The 26,379-nt window shown below is 45.2% G+C and overlaps 1 protein-coding gene across 24 annotated transcripts in view; it reads right to left on the reverse strand.

The window, feature by feature from the left end:
• Positions 1 to 26,379, reverse strand: part of KIF1B (kinesin family member 1B) — a 2,119,562-nt gene that overhangs the window by 136,012 nt on the left and 1,957,171 nt on the right. For all 24 annotated transcript variants that reach the window (XM_069609972.1, XM_069609971.1, XM_069609973.1 and 21 more), the window contains one exon: positions 19,354 to 19,593. In XM_069609972.1, coding sequence (XP_069466073.1) covers positions 19,354 to 19,593 — 240 coding nt within the window. The remainder of the gene's footprint in view (positions 1 to 19,353; positions 19,594 to 26,379) is intronic.

Here is a 26,379-nt window from a genome sequence, read left to right on the forward strand (position 1 = left end):
GTATGACATGAATGGGGATATTTATATTAATAAGGGAGCCAATCGAATCCAGTGGAATGCAAGGAATTTAAACAAGGCGCAGGTGGTGGCTGAAATGGATTTACATGAGTATATTGGCAAATGGTTGGGTGGGAAGGTTAAGGATGAATTTACTCTTATCCATGACTTTGCTATTATGGTTAATCATATTGAAGAAGAAATTATGATGAAGAGAACCCATAAGAGTCCTAGAAAAAGATGGAATAGGGATGGCCTTAAAAGCAGACACTATCATACAAGAATACAAGCAGCCAAAAGAAAACTGCACCATGACATAGCATAAACATTGAAACATATGCATAAACATGCACGCCGTGATGGGATCGGAGAGGAAATTAAAAGGTCGAAAGTTAATTATCGTAGATGGCTACGGGATCACTCCGGGGCATGCGCTATAGGAGTTTGGATGCAGTTGGCTCACTAAACAAGGTTGAACACTAACATAGGGATATGGTTGGCAATTAAGGGAGAGGAAAAGGCTCTACCGATCAATCGTGTATGTGATGAGGACTGGTGCATACATGTAGGGAATATGTCAGGGGCTGAGTTACCCACAGATGTAGAAAAGCCTAATATTGGGTATCCAGTGATATTAACGAAACCCAAAACACTGAATCATATCGAGAGTAATTCGATATTCTTTTAAATGCACTTTCCAACACTTTCCCCAAATAACCCAAGACTGGAGTTAGATTATAGAATTGCACCAGTCCTAAAATATGATGGGGAGTGTGTTTAGTGCCTTTAAAAAAATATTGAATCACTTTCAATGGGATTCAGTGTTTTGATTTTCGTTAATATCACATAGATCCTAATATTGTAGTGGCTTGGACCTGTAATTTCTCAGTGGCTGATATTGTTAAATTAATTGGAAAAGTGAATTCATCGCACACTGCAGGCCCAGATGCAACCTGCAACACTCTTTTCAAAAAGTCACCATGGCTCTGGGCGCTAGGATTGCATATTCTATCTGTGGGCATTGGTAAACAGGGGGTAGTTCCTTCCTTTTGGAAGGAGAGCAATTTTTGCCAATATACAAAAAAACCTGCTAATTATCGCCTTTTTACAATATTAGATATACCTGCCAAATTCTTTGCGAGAGTACTGTTGGACGAGTTAAATCAGTGGATTGTTCTTAGGAATATTCTCCTGCCAAATCAGATGGATTTTAGAGGTCAAACTAGTACGATCCACAAACTGCTTACTTTGGTGTCAGCTGTGGAATAACTCCCAGTCAGTTGGTTTTCATCGACTTCAGTGCAGCGTTCGACACTGTTATGAGAAATCGTCTATGGCACAAACATAGAATATACTGCATGGCCTGTTGTAGATGATTATGCAGCTACACTCTGATACCATGGTTAGAATTCGATTGACGGGTAGGGTAGTGTGTCCGAATGGATACCAACTAAGAGGGGGGTTAATCAGGGCTGCATATTGGCCCCAACCCTCTAACATATACCTTACCGACGTCCTAAACATTCCGGCTGCACTGTTTGAATTGATGCCATAAAAATAGCATGGCTAGGATATGCAGATGACCTTCTACTCCTGGATAATACCCAGAGGGGGTTCGAACTGTTGATAGATGGTCTGGGCAATTATGCAATTGAAAACGGCTTAAGGATCAACATTGAGAATACTAAATTATGGCATTTACTTTGGCAAGGAATTCGGCCTCATAATGTGTCTGGTGACTCGATTCGAAGCCAATTGAACAAGTTACTTGCTATAAATAATTGGGTGTAATGATTGATAAGTTGAAATGGTCATTGCATTGGGAATATACATACGCCAACTAGAGTGTTGAGTCAATTTATTGACAAACATGGAGGCTATTCCATTAAGACGGTATTGCGGTTATACAGATCTAAAATCGCATCTTGTATGTTATACGTTGCATAAGTATGGGGACACAACTATAAGAAAGCACTGGTAAAACTAGAAGGTAAAATCTTACGTCTTTTGTTAGAAATGTCTAAATCATTACCCTTCGAATTTGTGCGTTTGGAGTTCGATCGGAGTACACCCTCAGAGGTAAATTATAAATTGGCTATGAGTGATGAGAAGCTAATGAAATTGGATAACAATACAATAATGGTACTAGTTTCTCAAGCTTTTCAGGGGATGAGTGATTGAAAATTGTTTAGATATCTAGGGAAACTGTTGCGAATCTACCAAAAATGGCAGCCTTGCCAGGAATTCCACCCAAATTGGCCTAAAATCCAATCACTAAAGAGAGCTGTAAAGCGTAGGTTAAAGGAGTTTAGCTAGGATTCTGACACTGTGAGATTGGCGTCAAATGTCAACAGTGGACCCGTTATATACGATTTTATGACAAGTTTTATTGGAAGGGTATGACCTTATTTTATTTATCGTATGGTAACATTTTATATCGAATGTATGGACATTTTATGCAAACTTTCGCTGGGGACTTTTTATTGATTAAAATAATGACCCACCCTCTATGAATTTCTACGGATGTTAGTTATTGGTTTTTATGTGGCTGCGAAAGATTTTTTAAAATTTTTTTTATGTATATTTCATCATTTTCAATCAATCAAATACAAGTATTAATCCAATGAGAGATCTTGCAAAAGCAGAACATAGCAAAGAAATCAAAACTACACAATATCCCAACCCCACTTTACACACTTGTCCCCAAACACAACAATACACAAACTCACAACACAAGAAAAAACAGGACAAACAACATGAGCAAACACAAATTTTAGATTTTGTGTAGTCTGATGACTTGATATGTGATGTTTATATACAAAGCCAATTTTGTCTCTGAGTAAGACTTGGACACAGTGGCATGTTATGTGTCGGTTATAGACTTAAAAAAAAAAAGACAATAAGAAGGTTGGGGGGAATCCTATCTATCCCTAACTCTAAGAGGTGCTTCCCTGTGTTGACAAAACTAAGGAACGTCTGTGTCAGGATGTTAACGAAAAGAATGTCCTCCGTCCTGCGTCCAAACCATACACCAAGCCTTAGACTATAAACTCAATATAATGCGCACATGGGGATTTCTGTAAGCTATGTATTTGTAGCTTTCCTTCAGAGTTCCAAAACAAAAGTGCAGAAAAGAATAAAGTTCTACCAGGAAAAGGAGTCTGCCTTCCCCTAAATTACTTCTAGTTATTAATAAGTCACTTGGTCACAGTTCACACTTGTTCAAGAGGGATAATTCCTCCCTCGAGTCTCCTTCCAACTTTACAATTCTTTTAAATGTTAAGTTTTGCACGCTCAGTATTTCCATCAATTTAAAAAGGCCACCATTCTTCCCTTTTCCATTAGCTGCTCTGTTTTTGTATATCCCTGGTGTACTCTCCTGCCAAAGTATTTGCAACATACTCATCAGTCCTCCAAACAAGGGGTAGCACTCCTCCCTTTTATACTTGTTTCACACAATTTCACAATGCCACATTCACTTTGCTTCTTACTACTGGTTTACTCTCCTGCCAGGATGTCAAATTAGTAAGTCTCTGACTTTCTCTCATGGGTGTGAGTCCCAGACTCACTGTGCGCATGGTTCACTAACTTGCTAGGGTTTGTCAGTTCTCTAATAAGTCTTTCTTTCATCCACAATATTATTATATTTCACCAATATTGGATCACTGACCCTTGTTTACCAAAGTTTGACCCCGTTTCCATTCTTCCTTTCAAACATTGGGCTTCTGCTCCTTTACAAATACTGTACGTATTTATATTAACTTCTCTTTTGATGCATCGGGTCGCCGACCCGTTTTCAATATTGTTAGCAAATATTCCAATTCCTTCAAATGTTTCACTTTGTCTCTCCCGCTCTGTTTCTGTGACACAGCACGGTGTCCAGTCAATTCGTCGACCTCAAATTGGTCGAATGACATTTGGTCGACGCAATTTCGTCGAAAACCATTTCGTCGAATTTTTTTTTAAAATTATATATATATTTTTTGGGTGTTCGTTTAGGCAAAAAAAGGTTTTTTAAGGCAAAAAAGGGGGGTTGGGGGAGGACCCCCCCCCAAAAAAAAAAAAATAAAGGGTTAAGATAGAAAAAAAAAAATTTCGACGAAATGGTTTTCGACCAATTTGCTTCGACCATTTGTCTGGTCGACCAATTTTTTTCGACGAATTGACTGGCAACCACACAGCACACACACAAAGGGTAAATGGAGATCAATAGAATTGTCTTGCATAATTCATCTCAGAATCAATCTATTTATCACAATTGATTGATTGATACTATTGTTAGGGGAGTTTTCCTTACTTCCCCTACAACCTTAATAAATAATTAATACTCTTGCTTTATCTTGGGGGGCCTACTCCTACCCCTCCCTCCTTCAGGCCCAAGTCGGGGCATACTTTCCTCTTTCTACTCCCTATTGATATGGAGCATTGACCACAGTCTGCTGGATCACCCTCTGCGAGAAAGGGACCAGTGCTGTATAATAATATACGTGACAATCTGGACACCATCATGGAAGATCAGAACTGGTAGCAAACCCATCCTTCCTTGGAAACAATAACACTACTAACCCTCGCGAATACGGACGACTGGAATGAAATTGAAATATTAAAGAAAAAAACGTATAGGAACCGAATTGCATGGTGCACTGATGACAGAGTATTTGAGGGCACACGCGGCCTACAATGGTCTTATCAAACATATCGAACCAAGGATCTTTTTGAAAGATCTACAATTTAGGAAGGATTGGTCATTTATAGCAAATAAGTGTACTTGAGACTGGTTGGTCCTTATCATTAATACGCCAAAACCATCTCTGAAAAAGTAATGCGTGAGTTAATGGATCTTATCAAAAATCAGATGACCCTCGAGAATTATAACACAAATTAGCAGCACTTGAAGTAACAATGAAAGAATTCAAAGAGCTCAATATGACCCCAAAATCAATACGTTGAAGAAAGATCTAGCAGGATTTTCACACAGCAAGATCTATCCATATATGACTGAAGACTATTACACTCCAGAAGCAAAACAAGCCAGACGTGACGCTTACCAACAAAATCTCCAATCACTAAACAGGAGCTATGACCAGTTTAGATGTGGGTCAGAGTCATCCAATTATTCTAGTAATAGTTTGGACGATGGAGTACGAGCATGGCGGTCTGCGTATACCAGCGACCAGCCAGGCAGGTACAATTTGGAGCACAGAATACAAGCAATCCTGGACCTAATTTTTTAGGACAGCACAGCAACAACAGGGGCAGACCGAGGTGGCAGACCCAGACCCAGTCCCCACGATTAACACCCAGCAGAGGCAGGGGTCCAAAGACACCGATCTTTCTTTAGTGATTAACCTATCGACACACCATCTGTCATCAAGAGAAACACAGATTCTACAAAAGGGGCTTTCCTTTGTCCCCACAGCTAAACATGAACCATTTCAAACACAAATATTAGTGATGCAGCTAATGCGAAAGATAAGATTGAAACAATTTTTCGGGAAAGAAAAAATGGACACATAACATCTGATTGGTTTACGACCCCCGTCAAGTTTTTTCCCGCAAGTATACATACACTGTTCAATATGATGCTTGGTTCCCAGCAACTGATTTGTGTCTTTTACGCCCTCCCAAAAATTCACAAGGGTTCGTTCTGCCACCTGGACGACCGATTGTGTCTGGAATCAATTCCTTACTTGAACCATTGTCACAATATGTTGATTATTTTATTAGGGATGAAATTCCAAATATGCAATCCTATGTTAAGGACTCTACGGCCATGCTCAACCTACTACAGACGATGACATTCAATGTTGAAACACAATGGTTAGTGACCATGGACATCGAGTCGCTATACACAAAGATCCCACAATCGAACACATTGGAGTCTGTGCAAGAGCTCCTTGATGGAGACATCAAATTAGATATGTGACATGCCACCTTTAATCGACAACTGGCAGAGATCGCCCTGACTCCAAATTTTTTCCTATATGAAGAAAACTATTACCAGCAAATTTTTGCAAACTGCGATGGGCGCCACATTTGCCCCCAGTATAGCAAACATCTATGTACACAATTTTGAAATTGAACATAAATATCCAGCAACGAATCCGTTTAAAGCACAGATTCTGGTATGGCAGCGTTATATAGATCATGTTCTGGTAATCTTTAAAGGAACAGCAGAGGAAGTCACACAGTTTCATAATTGGGTGGATATTCATAATATGCATTTGAAGTTCAGCATAGAGCAAAGTCATTTTGAGTCCCACTTTTTGGACCTACATATTTTGGCACAGGAAGTTCAGCTCATTATCAAAGTCCACAAGAAAACAACAGATCGGAATTCCTTGCTGTCATATTCAAGTTACCATCATCGGGCACTAAGTGATATCCTACCATTTGGATAATTCCTCCGGTATAGACGTACCTGCACCCACCTGGGTGATTATAACACACAGGCCGGGATATTGAAACAACAATTGATACAGAGAGGATACCCCAAGAGGATTGTACACAACACCTACAAACGAGCTAGGACTATTTCAAGGGACTCGTTACAAAAACACCCCAAACCAAAGGATTGAGGGAATATAACTGCAGTGTTCAGCTACTCCCCCCTCTTTAACAAATTTAAAAAAGCTGTAAAGGATCTGTGGCCGATACTCAACACTGGCTCTGACGATATTGCACATCCTTCTTTTGCAATAAAATGCAGATAAAATTTGATGGACTGGTTAGGCCATAATTTATCTGAAAAGGAGGAGAAGAACACACAACCGACCCTGTGGGGGTAGTAGTCCCCTTATCGGAGCATGTGTGGTCAAACTACACGCAGCACTGAAATTGACATCTGATGGAGGTCTTCTTAGGCACAAAGATCATTTACCAATTGTACCAGCTCAGGTGTGGTGTACCTCCTCACGTGCCCTTGTGGACTATGGTATGTTGGCATGACTGTAAGACCAATTAAAAAAAGACTCGCACAAATCGTGCATCAGAACTGTGAAACTAACGGCTCCACTGGTGCCTCACTTCGTGGCCATGGGCAATACAGCAGAAGATTTTAGGGAACTATGATGACCTCCTGCTCAACGTGAGCAACTCTGGATTTTTCGCCTGGACATTTGTATGAATAGCCTTAATGAAAATATCCAATCACATGAGCTAGCCACGATGAGATAGAGTGAAAACAATCATTGGCACATATATGGCATATGAGAGTGCTAGTTGAGGCATTTGATGTCAGATTCTAGATGACCCATGCGAGTTAGACCAGATATTGACTTGTGACTAACTCTATAGCTAGACGGGGCGTATCAAACTATGGTGGGGAGGCCTTCCCTACAAAAACATCTAAAAAAACAAGAAAAAATGTTTTGAAAACAATCTTGGACTACGTCGTAATAACTAAATAGTTTAAGACTTGAAAAATGACAGAACGTGTAATATATATGAGGGACAACACAAAAAACATCTACATGGATGTTCGGTGCTTGTGCCTGGCGTGTCACTCGCCTTTTCTTTATTTAAAAGGAATTGTGAATTGACTAGCCATGTTATCGGTTTTGGACACTGTATAAAACAGCAAGTAGTAAATTAACTATTATGCTGCATTTAAACAGGTGTTGCCATCCCAGGGATTATGAGCCTTCAGTTATTTGCTTTCCGATAAACAACACAGACGGGCGCATTATGTTGCCCCATTCCAAAATGGCCGCTATGCAAGTAACACATTCCGAGCTCCACCTCTGGTCATGCCTCCTTGACATCTTGCCAACATGAGTAGCTCGTTAGCTTCTGTGCATACATTGAAACGCAACGCAGCATTTGTCACATGAACACAGTCCGTTAGGAAGGACCTAGCAAGTGATAAGACGGTAATTGTGGGCTCTCTGAGCCATCTGCTCCGCTCCTCTGATTACAATATATTGCTTATGCCTTTGGCCGCGTGCTGTTTATTGTAATGTACTTAAGCTGATCCAGGGTGGCCCACCCGGTAATAGCAGCAAGTAAAATGCCCAAGATGCTGTAATATAAAGCATGCAGCCATAGACGCAAGCATAATGGTGCAACACATAGATGCACATTTGAACTGTGCCTTTCTACGTGGAATAGCATGTTTGCATTTGTTTACTTGTTACTAACTGCCCCCCTACGTTATATATGATATATATGATATGGCATTTATAACGCGCCTATACACAGGCGTTTCAAGGCGCGACGAGGCAAGGGAGGGGAAACAGAGGGAAGACGGACAGCAATCCTACTAGGCCAGGTGACATTGAGATCGCGCAAGTGCAGTGGAGGGGGTGGGGGGAGTGCAAGGAGGGGCAGTGCAGAACATGGGATGAACAGTGAATTAATGAGGATAATAAATAGAATAAATAGGATAAGAAGTGCAGCCAGCTGGTGGCAAGTGCAAGAATAAGTACAGACATCAGGTGTCAAGTGCTAGTAGGGGCTGTAGGGATACAGAAACAGTCCCCGAGTGCAAGAGTTGCCAGGGGGGGGAGCAGTGCAGGTGTGCAACTGGTGCGGGCAGGGGGGTGGGGGCTGTCTGGGCCCGAGATCAGAGGGTAGCCAGGTAAACTAGTGCAGTTTCAGATTCGGCCAGGAGATCAGCAAGTGAGAGGGGGAGAGAAAGCAGAAGCAAAGAGGAAGGTCTTGTGGTGCTTCCGGAACCAGAGATGATTCTCCTCAAGTTTCAAAGAGGCAAGGAGGCTGTTCCAGAGGGAGGCCCCAGCAGAGGAAAGATCTACCACCAACTCGATGCTTGGAGAAGCGACTAACCCTGAGGGAGTTGGAGGCGGATGAGAAAATTGCTCGAGAAGGAAGTGAGAGAAGTTGAAGGTATTGCGGTCCCAGGCCCCAGAAGGCCTTGTGGACAATGCAGAGGGTTTTGAACTTAATCTTCGCCGCCACTGGGAGCCAGTACAGAGATTTCAGTCCTGGAGAGATGCGGTCCCTGGGCTTGAGGCAAAGGACAAGTCTCGCAGTCCTGTTTTGGATGAGTTGCAGAGGGCAGAGAGTAGAGGCAGGCAGATTTAGAAAGAGGCTGTTGCAGTAGTCCAGCCTAGAGAGAACCAGAGCTCTGGAGACAGTGAGCTTCTGGGGGAAGGAGAGGAAAGGAAGAATACCTCTGAGGAGGTGCAGCTGGTAGTGTGAGTTCTTAGAGACATCAGAGATGTGGGGAGAGAAGGAAAGTGTGGAGTCGAAGAGGACCCCAAGGTTTTTGGCCTCACAGATGGGAGCGGGAGCAGGAAGAGGGCCAAGAGCGCCCGGCCAGAGAGAGACAGGGAAGGAGGGAGCAGGAGTGCCGATGAGGAGAATCTCGGTCTTGCTGGCGTTGAGGCAGAGATCATTGGCGGCACACCACTGCTGGATGGCAGACAGTCGGAGATGAGAGAAGGAGAAGGGGTGACTGAGGGAAGCATGAAAATGAGCTGAGTGTCATCCGCATAGCATTGAAAGGTGGGGCAGAGAGTGGCTATGCGGCGGGCAAGAAGTGTCAGGTATTGGTTGAACAGCCAGGGAGAGAGGTTAGACCCCCTTGGGAACAACACAGATAGCGAGAGAGATGGAGGAGGGGAAGGACCCGAGTTGGACCTGGGAGGGTCGATCAGACAGAAAGGAGGTCAGCCAGGCCAGGTCCTGATCGGTGATACCAAGGTTATCACGTAGACGCTGGAGCAGGATGGCATGGTTGACCGTGTTGAAGGCAGAAGAGAGATCAAGTAAGATGAGGACACAGGGTGTGTTGGAATCAAGGTTGGAGAGCAGGTCTTCGCAGATGTTTAGGAGATCAGTTTCCGTGCTTCTGGCAGCTCTGAAGCCAGACTGATGGTCATGGATAAAGCCAACAGATTCAGAGTGAAGATTAAGCTGGGAGATGGCCAGCTTTTCCAGGAGATTGCCCAGGAAAGGAGTAATGGAGATGGGACGATAGTTAGCTGGGCAGGAGGGGTCGGCAGAGGGTTTAAGTGGGTGAACAAGGGAGTGTTTCAGGGGGGAGGGGAAGACTCCAGCGGCGAAGGAATGGTTGCAGAAATCAGCCAGAGCAGGAGCCAGGGTATCAATGTGGTCCTTGATGGTTTTGGAGGAACAGGGTTGAACCTGTTTTGTTGAGACTTCATAGATCGGACTGGTTTAGAAACCTCTTCAGGGGAGAACAGGTGAAAGGCAGAGAAACAAGGAAGAAAGGTGGCCGAAGAAGGTATGTTTTGTCTCCTCAGAGTGAGACAGACAAAAATAAAGAAGTGGCTTGGGGGATTGACAAGTTTGTACCTCCGTGCCAATGACGCCTCCAGCACAGATTTGAGGTACGCTAATTCGTATATGACATCTAAGGAGGTGATTGAGGAGGTGGTATCAAGCCTCTAACATAAAAGCAAGGTAAAACGTTATGACATTTTTTGCAATACTTAACAAGATATAACATAGCATGTTACAGTCAGCTGAAACTGAATAGTAGCTCACATCACGTCCCCCATGTGAATCTAGTAATTTGTTTCCCCCTACCCTAGGTCACAATCCGGACACCAGTCCAACTACGATGGATGACAGTAGTTGAGTCCAATTGTATAAATTACTGGTCCTGAGGAAGATGACACACATCACAAAGTCATTGAAACCAGTCAACCCTTTTCTATGCGCCGGTATTAAGGGATTACAATACGGCTAAAAAATAACCCTGGTGTTATACCTGCCTAATGACATAGAAGCAGGTTCATGTAATCAGATGGCTTCAACTGTGGGCTGACAGTGTTTTTTTTAACAGTGGCTTCATTCTACCCAGCATCGGTTGTACATACTCCAGTGCGGGTGAAAAAATTAGGCATTAATTTTGCAAGAGAACTAGTCTCCTATGTGAATGCACACGATGTTACGACATTGTAATTCTGGGTATTTAGGCACAGCAAATCATTGCTCTTTTAATTGTTGTATTTAGAGCCTTAATCCAAGGGCAATATGTAGTATGAGAAATAGCAGTAGGGTAAGTGTCTCTTTTCTAGTCTATTAGATAGGCGGCGCACCACCAGTGTCCTAGGGTGAGCAGCCCCTGATGGGGACAGGGTGTGCTTCCATGTAGGGATAGTTTTATTGTGATAGATTGATTAGGAGATGAATTATGCAAGACAATTCTGTTTTTTAAAAGAAACTTTATTGTTTTATAACACACCAACTTTACCAACTTTTAGGACATTCACTTATATGCATCACAAATATTGTTGCATGTTTTGCGTCACAGTGCACCCCCCTCCCACCCCTTTAACTCGAGCCCCAACTTCATTACCTCAAAATTCGTTCCTTAGGGTTTATCCCCCTCCTTGTTCTCAAGCGTCTCATCTTCGCTAATTTCGGCGTGAGAGAGTCCCGCCATCGTGGCCACCAGTTGTCTCCACGCTATCAGGGGTCCTGCCTCCTCCTCCCCTTCCCTGGTGACCGCTTCATACCATGCCGCCGTCTCCGCCTCTGCCCATTTCAGGAGGTCGGCCCACCACACCTCTATTCTGGGTCTTTGGGCTGCTTTCCAGCCTATTGCAATTCTCTGCTTGGCCAAGATGCAAGCTAAATCTTTCATTTTACTGATGTGTCTCAGGTTGCGTGGTCTGACAAAGCCCCCCAGCATGCTTGCCCATACTGACTCCACCTCCAACTGAATCCCCTTTTGGGACAGACGTTGAACCTCCAACCAGAATCTGCCAACCTCCGGACATGCCCAGAACATGTCAATCATCCCGGCCTCCACCTCCCCACACCTGGGGCACTTCTGTATCCCTGAGCTTCCAAACCTGGCAATTCTGCTAGGGGTCATGTATGCCCTGTGGGTGACGTATAACTGGGACTGTTGTAGCCACACATTCCGGGATACCTTCTTGTGATACCTCTGGGCCCTCTCCTATTGTCCGTCTTGCAAAGGTTCTCCCACCTCCTCCTCCCAATCCCGCATAGTTGTAGCAACTCCTTGCCCACCCTGGTCATCAATAATTCGTAGATTCGGAATATTTCGTGCCCGTCCTCCGAAATATCAGCCACCTCTCTCGCAGTCGTTTGATAATTCTTGTATATGTAATGTATTGTCCCTTGTGTACCCCAGTGTCTTCCATTATCCTCTGGAAGTCTAGTACCTCCCCCTCTTGCCAAATATCCCCAAGGGTAGCAAGGCCAATTGGTTCCCAGTATTTGCGGGTCCCTTTTATCATTTGCGTGTCTTCCCCGCATAGCGCCACCAGCGGCACCTGCGGGGAGCTTGGGGTCGGGTTCCCCACTATTTGGCACACTCTGCGCCACATTTTCCGACCCAGTTCCTGCAATCTCGCGCTACCTTGCATCTCCGATCGAGGCAGCCACACCAGCTGCCTCAGAAAGAACGGGGCGGAATCCCTGCTCAGCAGTCTAGCTTCGGCCGTCTCCTCTTCGGACAGCCACCTTGCCACATACTCGAGCTGTCCCGCCAGGTCGTATATCTCGAGATTCGGTAGGTTTATGCCCCTCTTATCACAAGGGTTCTGCAGCTTCCAAAGGGCCACCCTGTTTCTGGAGTTATGCCACAAGAAGCCCCTGCATAGGCTGTGGAGCTTCGTAAAAAAGCATTTAGGGAGCATGTGTGGGATGTTCGTGAAAAAATGTACAGCCTGGGCAGAACCACCATCTTAATCAGGGCCGCCCTTCCCATCATGGGGGAGCCTTGCCCAGAACCCCATACTATTTTTGATGCCTTCCTCTGCCCTTTCTGTATTGTGTTAATGTTTGTCCGCGGTCGTATGATATATGTTAATCCCCGAGTATCGGAATGTCCTGGTCCGCCAGGGTATCAGCAAAACAGGTAGGCTCCTGTGCGGGGCCCCTCTATATCTTCCCAGGGGGAACATGCTTGACTTCTTGGGGTTTACTGCTATGCCCGAGAGGGTCACGTAGCGGTCTATCATTTCCAGAACATACTGTAATTTTTCCTCTGGGAAGCGCAGGTACAGCAGTACATCATTGCTGTACAATGATATCAGGTGCGGTCCCCCCTTCGTGTGGATTCCTATCTCCCCAGAATGTTGTCTGAGACAGATCGCTAGTGGTTCCAATGCAAGAATGTAGAGAATGGGCGACCAGGGGCAGCCCTGTCTAGTGCCCCTACCTAGCTGCCATTTGTTTGAAATTATCACACCCGTTTTGACCCTGGCCATTGGGGAGCTACATATCATCTTCACCCACCTCAGGTACCCTGGTCCCATCCCGTATTCCTCTAGGGCCGCCAAAAACCACGGCCACCTCACAAAGTCAAAAGCTTTTATTGCGTCCAGCGAGACTATAGCCATTTCGCCTGGACCCTTCTCTGTCTGTTCTATAATGTGGTGCAGCCTCCTAAGATTGTCAGTTATGTTCCTGCCCGGGACATCGCCTGTTTGGTCCGGGTGTATAAGTTTGACAATCACCCTTTTGAGTCTGTTTGCCAGCACTGCCGTTAGAATTTTGCTATCTTGGTTCAACATGGACAGGGGTCAGTATGACCCGCAATCCATATTTGGCTTACCCGGTTTTAGGAGTGGAATAATCACCGCCTCCCCCAGAGGCTCCGGCAATCTTCCCCTCTCGAACGCTTCATTTAACATGGCTAGCAGCGGGGGTAGTACTTCCTGCTTGTATGTTTTATAGAATTCACTAGGGAGCCCGTCTGACACCGGGGCTTTGCATGTGGATAGGTGCAGAACCACCGTCTCCAATTCCTCTATTGTGATTGGGGCGTCCAGGTTCTCCCGTTCTTCATCGTTTAATTTGGGTAATCCTATGTCTTCCAGTGTTTTCTGGATTTCCCGACCCGTCTCCTCCCCCGGGTCATCATAGAGGCGTTTATAGAAACTAAGGAACCCCTCGTTTACCCCCTCTTGGGTGTCCCAGGTCTGTCCTTCCTCTCCCTTTATCTCTCTGACAACTAGTCTTGGTGTCTCATTTTTGTATAGCCATGCTAGCAGCCTTCCCGGTTTATCTCCCCCCACCAGCTGCCTTTCGAAGTATCTTTTATAGTTCCATTTACATAGTCTTTCCCAATGCTCCCTACTAGCTTGTTGTAATAAGTCCACCTGTTCGGCGTCCTTCTGTGAGGTGCCCTCCATCATTTCTTCCAGTTTTTCTGTCTCTTGTAGCTCTCGCTCTATGCCCCCTTGTAGCCCTCTGGATTTGGAGATGGCCGCGCCTCTTACTACCACTTTAAACGCCTCCCATAAGGTTCCCTCTGACTGCACGCTCCCTGTGTTGATGTCGAAGTACTCGATAATCTCCTCCCTTAAAGCCTCTCAGAATACCGAGTCCGGCAGGGACTCGCCTCTGATTCTCCATGTCGGGATTCTCGCTCTGGGGGACTGATGTCGCCACTTTCCAGTGACCTTCACAAAGGGCGCTATGGAACTTATCTTGTCTGGCCGTCCAGTGAAGTTTCGTTTATGGCTCTTTATGCACTTATCTCCGTGAGTGGCCCTAACCAACCGTTTGCAGCTGCTGCCGGGGTGAACTGGCTAGGTTAGTCTAGCACACTTGCCTGTGTTATCCCCACTGTTCCTTTTCTGGTGCGGCCAGTGGCGCTGTAAGAAGCAGGGCCCCCCTTCCGTCGCCGTTCAATAGCTGCAGCAACGCTGTTACAATGGTGCGTGCTGCCTCAGCCGCATCTACAGCATCTGCAACGTCTGCAGCACCTGATTTTCGTTCGCTGCGCTCCGCCCTTACTTCTAATGGACGCTGTCCTACTGCAGCCCCTCCGACTGCCTCCGAATGTGGGCCGTAGGTCCCGCGTACTTTGTCCTCTTACCTATTGCGGACCCGCATGGGACCGATGTTATCTGTTATAGCTCTCTGTAGTGTGTGCCAACGTTTGATGGCGGGGTCGGGCGAGCAGTACCCGCCTTGTCCATGAGTTATGCCGAATATAGCACCTTTGTTGTGCAGGACCCAGCGTCCCGCCGCCGGCTGTGTCTCCCTCCCTTCAGCAGGGAGGCACTGCGGACCTTGCCGTGTCCTATTCCTCTTCTCGGCGATGCCACTGTTGTCGTGTTCTTGGGGCTATGCTCTATGCCCCTGCAGGGTCTTCACGTGTCCTCTCTTAGGTGTGGGTCTTTCGGGGCGTCACTTTCACAGCTGCTTTATTCTGCTGGCAGGGATCTTGTTTCCCGCGGCACAGTGTCTTTTACTGCCCTGTCCTGCCTTTCTTCCTTGTACTCCCTTCCACACACACTGTTATACAAATCTGGCTCCCCACTGGGGTTGGCAGGGCGCCGGCCTCCTATTTACAGTGTCACAGGCTTTGGCTCATTCCCCTGGCCCTCCTCGATGCTGGCACTATGTGGTGTCCCTTGTGTGCTTTTTCGCATGCCCCAAGCGCTCTTACCAGTGTCTTTGAGAAGGTGCGGTGCTCCGTAATGTCCTGGGCCCCGCAGCGGACCCGACAGCGCTGCTGTAATGCCGGTAGCGCCTATGTTCAGGCGAGGTGTCCACAATGCTCATTTGCCGGCTTGCCGGACTTCTGCGCCCTCTGCCATTTTTAAGGCTTCTGCAATGTTCTGTGTAGAGTGGGGCTTAGCACTGTCCTGCCCTTGTGATCTTGCTGCTTGCAGCCTTACGCGCCTGTGTTTTATCTTTGCGAGTATCTCCACTCGCTTCCGCCCCTCAGTTGTTCCAGGGTGTCCGTTCCTAGCGTACGCCCAGTGCGCCCGGCCGTGCGGTTGGTTTCGCATGCCTGAGGGTGCAGCCGTAGGACTGTTGTTCGTGCGGCTCCTTTCTCGCCCGCTCTTAGCCTGCCTCCTCAACACTCGTGCCTGTGGCCGGGGTCACGCTAAGGGCTCCTCGCTTCCGCGGTTTCCCATGAGCCCATGCAGGGGCGAAGCGCGGTCGCCAGCGGTTGGGTCGCTTACCCGTAAACGTTGCCAGGTTTGTGGGTCCGGCGGTGGTGACTTTCTTGCACTCCCTGCTGTACGCCTGCACTTCCACCGGTGTCGCATGCCAGTTCTGCTCTGCGATCTTCCCCTCCTTCGTAGTCCGCCCGTAGCGCCTATGTGCACGCTGGTCTAGTTGGTCCTCTACCGTATTGTTTCGTTCCTTTGTTCCAGCCCACCCACCATCTTGGATCTTCCCTTGGCGGATCTTCTCGTTCTTCAAGGGCACAGATCTTCCGAGGCACGCAGATCAGATAGTCTGCAACCCGCTACGAGCCTGCCTCACTTGTTCATACTTGTGTCCTGGCATTTCCACACGTTCCCAATGATATTTGGTGCACTTATGTGCAGGATCAATGAAGGATCTGCAGGAGCTCTTCCGGGAGCACGTCCTTCTACATGGCCCTGTAGCCACCCCCCCCGAAAGACAATTCTGTTGATCTCCATATACCCTTCTTTTTTGTGTGCTGACGGATCCTTGAAGTAGAAGGGTGGAGATAGTACCCCGAGAGGTTTTTTTATTACAGGTTTGTGTCCCTGACTGTCAATGTGTTCTGTGACACAGCATACACTTTCAGACCTCCCGGTAACCCATTTGCTTTATCTGGGCTTACCGGGCAGCTTGTGCCCCTTGCGTCTCTACTTCTCCATCTGCTTCGGTTTGCTGACTCGGTGTGCGTCCCGTTCGTCAGCTGGCTCTCGTTTTGCTTTCTTCTGCTGCGCACAGCTTCCACTGCCTCTCAATCTGTGAGCTACCTTTGTTCTGGTTTCTTTCCATGCCGTTTGGATGAGTCTCTGTGCTGCTTCGAACGGTTTGTTCACCTCCAGCGTTCTGACCGGCATCAGAACAAGTTACCATCAAACTCCATCTTTGCCTCTCTCGTAAATTTGTCAGCTGTGGCAGTGCGAAACTTCCCGTCATGGATTAGCAATTTCCACAGACTACACCGCAGCATTGGCTTACCGCTTCTCGTCATCTTCATTGCTCCATCCCTCTTCCTCTTCTCAGTACTATAAGGGGCGGCGGGGTTAGATAAGGTGACTGGCTGGGGACATTTAGATATTCTTCATCTACACCACAATAAGCCATATAGGTATGTTGTACACGCACATGGATATCATTAGAAATTATGGCTGCAAGATTATTTCGGTCTAGTATTTTCTTGTCCTGCTGGAGTTTGTCTTACCCTAAGTGATCCTCCTGCAGATAACCACCCCCAGGGCCAGAGTCAGGTAGCTTTTGCATTTCCCTGGCCACGTAGGTGAAGCTTACCTTAAGAGAATAAGTGACGATATTGCTAGACTCATCACAGTATATTACAAATAAATAAAATAGACAAAATCGTTGAATATCTTGGAGAGATTGCTCGAGTACTCCTAACATTTAACATACAGTAAAACAATCTGTAGATAGCCACCAGGGGTGGAGCTAAGAGTGCCTGTCTAATTGGCAGTGGGCAGTAGGAACGAGAATGACTCTAATGGAGCACTAAAGTGACAATCAGTTCATACATTTAAAGGTAAACCTTTTTAATGTTACACAGGATTCCAGGCTGACGATGGGGAAAATTGAAGAGCATGCACGTCCATGAAAGATCCAATACTGGAGAAATCATTACATTATCAGTTTGACCTATTCACCAACTGGGATCACATGTGTTGCAGAACGTGTACGAGTATCAACCACTTGGGAAATTTGATTCACAGACCACCCAACTTGAAGTAGATTCAACAGTAATGTATACTTTTAAGATTACATGAGATTGAGATAGATGGCAAGGAGAATATCTAATTGTAAAGAATGAGAGGCAGAGCTACACAAAATACTAAATAACTCTACATCATGAACACAAAACAATTATCTACTAAAACACTACTCCCTTAAAAAACTATGTAGCACAGACAGGATTCTAACTTTACTCTAGCTAGTTGAAAAGCAGGTGTTATTGCACAGCTTCTTGCTACTTATTGCTCTTGGAATGTTGAGAAGCTGAGCCAATCTTGCAGGGTCTTCAACTTGGGACCTGCAACAACCTGAACAAGCATAGTCCACAGAGCTATCGTATTAGCTCACTGGATGGCTCTGCATCTTTGTCAATGAGACAAGTACAAGAGAAACTATTTTAAAGGATGTACAGGAGGGATTGTGAGGGCAGGGTTACATTGCTTTCCCAATAATTCAATATACTTCTTATAGCACAGCACATTTTTGTTTTCTGTAAATGTAATCAACTTTGAAAATTGATTTTTGAAAACCGTGGTGCTAGACTCTGCAAGATGTACACAAGCATCCAAAAGGCAACATTTACTAATTTAGAAATCCCTCCATTGCTCTTTTCTCCTATTCCAATTGATCTATAAAATGAAAGTATTGAAACAGCCATGTTATAATGATATTAAATCCAAGACATCTTGCTAAATGCTAAGGGGTGCTGACAAACCAAATTATAATCAGAGTTTCATTTTTACTCATAGTTCATTTAAAGCATATTTTGGTTTTGGCACATTTGACACGGTTGGTGCTGACTCGTCACTACCTTATCGGAAAAATAAAGAAGCAGAATATTGTGTGGGCACATAGACTGGCAATGTTATTGGCATGCATCAGCTACATGATAGATTGCTACTCCTTTGTGTTCTTCCACTCACCATGCATTCTCCTGCTGGCATGTCTGAGTTCAGGCAAAAGAAAGCTAAATTAAACTGCAGAGCTCGCTCCAAAAATGTGACAGTGCCAGCCCTTAGCACAGTATTAGCCATCATCACAGTTTTAGAATCGTGTTTGTATGTTTTCTTGAGGTGGCAGTCACAAGGTCTTCATCTGGTTGGCAGAGCTCCCGGAATCATTGTGTGAAATGTAAATAAACTGTGTGAAAGAAAGCTATTTGATGTGTCACATGACGTGCCTAAGCACCAACACTACTGTCAAAGGACATACTTGAAACCCATCCTATAAGGAACCCTTATGTTAAATGACATGCCTGAGCATCAATCAAGAAGGAAGCTTGTGCTATGTGACAAGCTCATTAAGGGCACTCCTATATCACATGACTTACCCAAGATGCATAATCCCCAACAAGACAGTTTCATATCAGAACACAAGTAGGTACATACAAATAATATACCAGACCTATGCCTAGCCACCAATAAGGAATACACCTGTGATATAAGACCTGCTTGAGCCCAAATAAAAACAAACTTGTCAATGTTCCTGGGTGTGAGCACTATTATGAACATTCCTGTGCATCACATGAGAAATTGGATTGCCAATTTAGGATCCACCTACATCACATGAAACGTTTGAGCACCAGTGTGGAATATACCAGTTCATGATAGGACCAGCTTGAGCTCCTGTATAAAATCATCTCAAAGCCCACATTACACGCTTGAGAGTCTAGTGAGCCTGCCATTTTTTCACACATGCACACAATAGGTCATGCACTCTTACCTTGGTGGCCAACTCTTTTTCTCGGTCCACAAGGCTTTCTATGTCTGTGGAATCATATCCGCTGCTCTCGCTGGGGGTGATGGCACTCTCAAAGGTGGCATTGGAGATCTGTGAAGAAATGCTAGTTGAGGTGCTGAGCGTGCCACTGCTCAGGCTGGGGGAGATGGATTCGCTAAGAGACTTGGGGATGCTATCACCAAGCTTCTCTCGCAGCAGCAGCAGGTGTCGGGTCTTCTCCACCTGTGGAAGGAATAGTGGATTCAGTAAAAATGACCTTATGTGGTACCGCTACTCTTAGTCCTTCCTTGCTCTGCTTCACAACTTGATAGCAATTGCTAAGGCAGCAGGCTTTCCTGTAAATACTATTCCCATAGAAGAGTATTTTCACTAAGAATTAAAACAGGGGCCTTCTGGGTGCTGTATTATTACATGGATACAACCACTGCCTGAGAGACGGTATGGACCTTCTGACAATGTGCTCTGATGCCCAGACCCTGGGCACATATGCTGCGGCTTAGTTTCCAAGCGAGGCACAGCAGTGGTGGAGCGGATAAAGAAAATGCTCTCCAGTGTATAGCACGTCAACACTGACAAAGTTAACAGCGTTGGCTTCTCCATTAAATCATTGTTATAGTTTACAAACACAGGTGCAGCATCAAATTCCCAGGCCAGAACCAGTCAATGTGTCATAGGCATGGTATAGTTACCATGCGAGCTGTGGCATCATATATTCTGCTGCTGCTATCACTTGCCAACCACAGTCCCAAATGCACCAGTAATGCCATCAAATGCAGCCTATATCTCAAATGCATGGCATAGTCATGACAACAGGGATAAAAACAATTATTGACGAGAGAGAGAAGATCAGCCCCTGGCTATCAGGTATCACCCAGTAAGCAGAATCTAGTACCTAGCATGCTACAAATCCGATTGGTGCATGCGATGCAAACTATACCTTTTTGTCCTTTGTATGTGACCCATTACGTCAACACCAGTTAGCTGTCATCAAGTGATGTTCTTGCCACCTCTACACCTCTCCCACCTTCTTTAGTGCTACCACCATTTGGGACTGCCCCTCCTCTGTACAACATTTACCTCCTGATCTCATCAGTTCATCATCTGTATCATCTTCAGCTCCTGATGTTATCACCTCCTCCTGACCCTTCTCCCCATAGTCTTCACCAACTCCTTAAAGCTCATAGCGTCAGTCTCCAACTACCTGCCACAACCTTCTCCACGAAAAGGCCTCTGGGATTATAGTGTTTTCCTTCCTTCCCCTGGATTGGGTTTTTGGGAGCGTCTACAACTGTGTCCTATAATTAGGGCAGGGTTGTTATTAGGTAGCTGCACTCTGCTATAAGCGATAAAAAGTATAACTTATTTACCAAACATACACACGCTAGTCCCATAAACCGCTCTAGTGCTTCCAATAACCCATCAATGTCTGTCCACATACTCCAATCCACTTATCGACCTCTATGGAGAGAGTACACTACACGCAAGACATTTCAAATAATGCATGCACACTAAAGTACATACCTTGAATAAAGCCACTGATGTTTGTACATCCATGTACAAGCATTTTGAGGGAGTTGATGGGCGAGAGAGAACCGGAGTATAATGATCAGATGTACATGTTTGTGATTTGGTCGTTCACATCACATACATGGCATTACGTAATAAGTTAAGTTACATTGCAATTTACATTGCAATGTATAAACAAAGATATAACACATAGCTAAGAAAACTCAGACAGCCTGGTATCAGCTCTCCCTCCTGTGGAAAGTCAAGCTCTTCCTCCTTCAGGACAGCTTTAGATCCACCATTCAAGCACTGGCCCTATCCCACCTGGATGGGGGTAATGTACTTCTCTAAGGCCTTCTGTCGTCCTCCCTTGTGCCCCTACACAGGTCCTGTGTCCTACATGTGGCTGCATGCCTCATCAAGTGTCTACACAGGTACGACCACATCGCCCCGGCCCTCATCGACCTTCACTGGCTCCCACTGTACACATGAATCACCTTCAAGTCTTGCTGCACCATCTATAAGGCAGTCTCCCCTCTAGTCACCCAACTATCTCGGAGAAACTCAGCATCTCCAGTGGACAGCGCACCACCAGAAGCCAGGACACATACAGACTTGAAATCTGCTGCTGCAAAAAGGAAAGGACCAGAAAACAATCCTTCTCTGCCTACGCCAAAAGACTATGGAACATCCTCCACGTCAGCATCAGACTTCACGCTCCGACAATTCAGAAAATAACTCAAGACCCACCTCTTCAATAAGTCCCCCTCCTCAACACCTAGGACATCACATCGCCCCCTTGCGCCACTCGACTTGCTAGATGTCGCCCGCACCTCTCCTCCCTGCCACCCGGTACAGTTATACCCCTTCACTGAGCCCCTTTGTATCCTACCCTCTGCTGTATATCTGTTCTGCTGAAACCTCTGAAAAGCGCTCTGTTATGATCTGTATTGTTGTATACCTCTGTAAAGCGCTCCGTTGCTTCTCAAAGCTAGGTCCACACTCAATTAATATATTAACAAATAAGGGGTGCGCTTGTGGACATCCGCGGTGGGGTCAAATATAATCACAAAAAATATATATAGTCCACGCTGTGAATAGAGTAATTAATTCTTCAATATATAATTATTTTCATAAAGGGCATGTATCAACCATGATATCACGTCTGGTATCCTTAACCTCTGAGAAAACTGTCACTGAAAATAAGTGTTGTTAAAAATTCTAAATAACACACAAAAGCATATAGAAGAAAAGACAATTAATCATAGGAGGGAAATTAATTAGTGCAATTAATTCATTCATAGAACAGAAACAATTAATAAATGCAAATGAAAGAGAAAGAAAACAAATCTTCAGTTAATTCATCAACTTATACAATCCATAGAGGTGTGACTAAAGACATCAAAACATTTTTGCGATCCCTCTATTGGATATGGTACATAAATATCCATGTGCGGGTCTGCCTACGTGCAAGTAATCATCTTGACTTCTCAAATGTGCCCCTTCATTAGGTGTGAGCGCATTTACACGTTTCGGCGAAGAGCCAACGTTTGGCAATCAATATAGCCTTCCTCAGGGCAATGTGAAGACACCCTGGGGGGGGGGGGGGGGGGGGAAGCAGACAAAAATCAAAATTTCACAAAACCTGAGTGTGTTCAGGTTTTGGATACTATAAACTTGTTCACTTCTGCCCAACGTTAAGCAGCTCCCCGGGTTTCGACTTTCCCTTGAAGTATAAAAAGTGGGGAGTTCCAAAAGTAGAGTCTTCAAAACAGAGGAGAGCCTGGAGGAACAATGTGGGGACCCTCTTGGTTCCAACCATATACTCCAATGAGGCAGCAGATACATGCCCTTTATGAAAATAATTACATATTGAAGAAGGAATTACTCTATTCACAGCGTGGACTATATATATTTTTTGTGACCACACTCAATGAATACAATAATAATAATAACAATAATATTAATAACACACTTCCTTTTCTTTGGAAAACAAATGATGACTCCAGCGAACAAACAAACTGTGGCCTACTGAATAGAACACCTCAACTAAATGTTCTACTCCTTCTGGCTTGGAACGGTGACCCTTTGATTATTCTAAACCTCTCCACTCTGTCAAAGTACCACCAAGGCCTTCCAAAACCACATTATGTTAGAGTACCTAGAGAAAGCTTATACCATCTGCAGAAGTCTCACTTTGATCCCTCTTAAAATGGATTTTAGTGACCAACTTATTATGGTGAACAGGAAAGACACTGAAGTCTAGCCAAACAAAGTTGAAGTACGGTAGCAGAGTGGCAAGCCTTAGAATCAGGAAGGGTGTGAGAGCGCTCTAAGACTACAATGAGACACATAGAACACTCCAATAATTCCAGTTAGACAAGTCAGCACAAAAATATAAAATATTCTATTAGGATTTTGAATACACTCTAAACATATGGAAACCTCACATAAGTATCATTACTAAATTATTATCAAATACATATTTACATTCACCAGGCGTTGAGTGGTTCTGTATATAATCTCTACACTTTACCTTTGAGACAGTTTAGCAACAGTTAGCACAACCATAAGCAATAAATTCAATAACTATGAGTGGTAAAGTAAATGAAGAATTATAATAATCGAGGTAAGTACTCAACTAGTCCTGATATGAAATGTGGCCTGGTGCTCAAATGTCACCAGTTCCACAAGTCCTACTGTTCAGGTAGGTTTACTATTGGATTGTGCCATGCCAGTGTTCACGATTAAGTGTTCCAAAAATCAAAAGAAATGCAGGTAAATGTCTCTCCCAGTCCCACCACACCAGGGAAGGACTAGACCACCACTGATGTTAGTCAGATAAGGGAGAGGTAGGGCCAGGACTTTACGCCCATGTAACCATATGGCAGTGGGGCAGAAATAGGTTGTATAACTTGCCCCCTTACTCGGATTCTTCCAGGTACCACTTGAAAGGTTCCTATATCCGCTGGGCCCACTTACTTGTGTTTAGTCTAGGGAGGTCCAGTGGTCGTGGGTGCATAGGTCAGTTTCAGCTTTGCGATTTGGTCTTGCCTGTAGGTGGTTCAAGCTCCGGTGAAATAGTTCTGAAAACTGGACAGCTAGACACCCCTGCCACGAAGAGATGCAGACTTCCATGGGTCAGGTGACCTCTGGAGACCTCCAGGGCACAAAGAAAGAGGGATCCAGCAGGGGTCACCACAATCAGGTGGCAACGGGCGATCTTCAGTTGGCAAACAAAGGAGCTATCCCTGCACTGCTGCGGTTGGGACTGGAAGGCTGAAAATGCAGAAGCAGGCAACTTGTTGTGCAAGTTGAAGATCCTTCAAGTTCCAAGGATGCACTCAGTTTGGCAATGGCTGCAGCGAGGTAGCTGAGGAAACAGCTGGCCAGGCCACCCGGTGGTCCAGGGTTACTTATGAGGGTTTCGCAGACAGGGTTTGGGACTAGTTATTCCCACGGATCCAGGGGTTGAAGCACTGGTTTAGGTCCACATGGTGAAAAATATTTGACCTTTTCACATCTGATCGAATTGTTTTTGGTAATTTTTTTGGTTGAAAATACTTGGGGGAGACTGCCTGGAACCCCCCTATTCCCTTACCCCGTCCCATATATATTTTTAATTAAATTTGACCGCATTCCAACCAAGAAAACGATCGAAATAATTCGGTCAAAAGTAAATGGTCAAATGTTTTTCGAACAAGTAGGCTAATATGAAAGCCCCAAATAGGGCCTTCTTGAGATCAGGACAAAGGGACTGCACTGGAGTTGATACTGGTCAGCTGCAAAAGTCGTCCACAGGTTTTCAGCGGGCTAACCATTTTGTAATATGCCCTTTGTCCTGCCCTCTCAGAGCTGGATTTGCCATATATGGAAAGCCCTTTCCTGGGGAAAGTTCTGCTTTCCCGGGCAAAGTAGAGATCTGTGCGAGTGGACGGGTGTGGGGGCTGGAACTGGCTGGCCTCTGTCCACATCAGAACCACAGTATATGTTGCTAGGAAGAGTGTTCTGTTGCTAGGAAGAGTGTTTGGCCAGTTGCTGCACATTATTGGACAGCCCCTGCCAGTTTGAATGGTGCAGATCCTTACAGTTGATGGACCTGGTGGCAACATCAATCCAAATCTTGGCTAAAAGGAGGACTCCAGCAGAAATCCTTCAGATCCTCGCAGGAGGCAAGACCTGAAATTCATCAGTGCAGCCATTCAACAGGGTCTTCATCAACCATCCCGCTATGTGCTGCTCCTTTGCTGATCTCCAGAAGGCCTTCATCGATGCCTTGACACCTGGACTCTTGGGGAAAACAAGTCTAGCCTCCTGCTCGAGGATCCTGCCTTTGGGAGCCTTTCTAAGTGCCCCGGGAACCTTCCTGTGGACTGACTAGCTTCCTCGCGGGCCACCTCATTGCATCAGTCACTGTCCCAAGTTCAGACTTGGGATTCTGCAGACCTTCGACTTGTGAAACACGAGGCTGAAGTCTGCAGTTTCAGTGCTGCAGCACAAAGAGGGGACTTGCAGGAACAGCTTCTTTATTTCTGCCACAAGGGTCACCTTTCGCCATTTCTTTAAAGTGGTCATCAGTGATCTTCACCTGCATCATGTCCTAGGCGGTCCTCTGAGATCACCAACAACATGGCAGTCCTTTCTTTATCATGCCACGGTAATCCAGATATCCAGTCCCAGAAAACTCTCACCAGTGTGCAAAACCTCCAAATCTAAAACCAGACACCAAAAGTGGGCTCTGCATTTGTGACCCCTAGACCTTCTTCACTGGAACTGAGACAGAGTACAGGGGCCAAGTGATTTGAGGATCTGCCAAAGTGGTCCTTAAGTGAATCAGAGTCCCGGGGGTGAGCCTCTTTGAGGTCTCCTAGGCTTCTAAAAAGTATTTAATAGTGACTTGTGACTAAGGGCAGTAGATCCCTACTTTTCTTGCTTGGGAAAGATGTGTGTAGTGCGTTAATTTATAAGACTGTTTATGGTGTTTCCAACTCCTTTTCTTCATATTAGGTATCTAATTTGGTAGTTCTTGTTCTTTATTCACTTGATTTGCTACACTACAGCTGCTCCGATTAATTTCCCTATTTAAAAGTAAAGTATTAGTGCTCTGTAGCCAGAGCAGCCCAAAGGTTAATGTGTATATAATATCAGTGTAAATTTAGTGGGATACTTACCTGCAGTTTTTAATTGCTCAGAGTTGGTTAAAAACCTAATTAAATCACAGAACATTGACGGCAAAACCTAAACCAGGCGCATTCCACTGGCCAATAATTGCACGGCTAATTAACTACAGGGACATGGTTTTGAAAGCCGCACGGGAGAAGCAAGAATTGAAGATGGGCTCCAACGTGATTCGCATTTTCCCTGACTATACGCTGGCGGTGCAGCAGGAGGGACACTTTTGTCGGCGTCAAAAAGTTATTGGGGGAACGTAAAATACCCTATGCTATGTTATACCTAGCTAGGCTGCGTATGCAGTTCAAAAACAAAACTTACTTTTTAACG

This window comes from Ambystoma mexicanum, chromosome 8, assembly GCF_040938575.1.
Source record: "Ambystoma mexicanum isolate Mex_15411 chromosome 8, UKY_AmexF1_1, whole genome shotgun sequence".
Lineage (NCBI taxonomy): Eukaryota > Metazoa > Chordata > Amphibia > Caudata > Ambystomatidae > Ambystoma > Ambystoma mexicanum.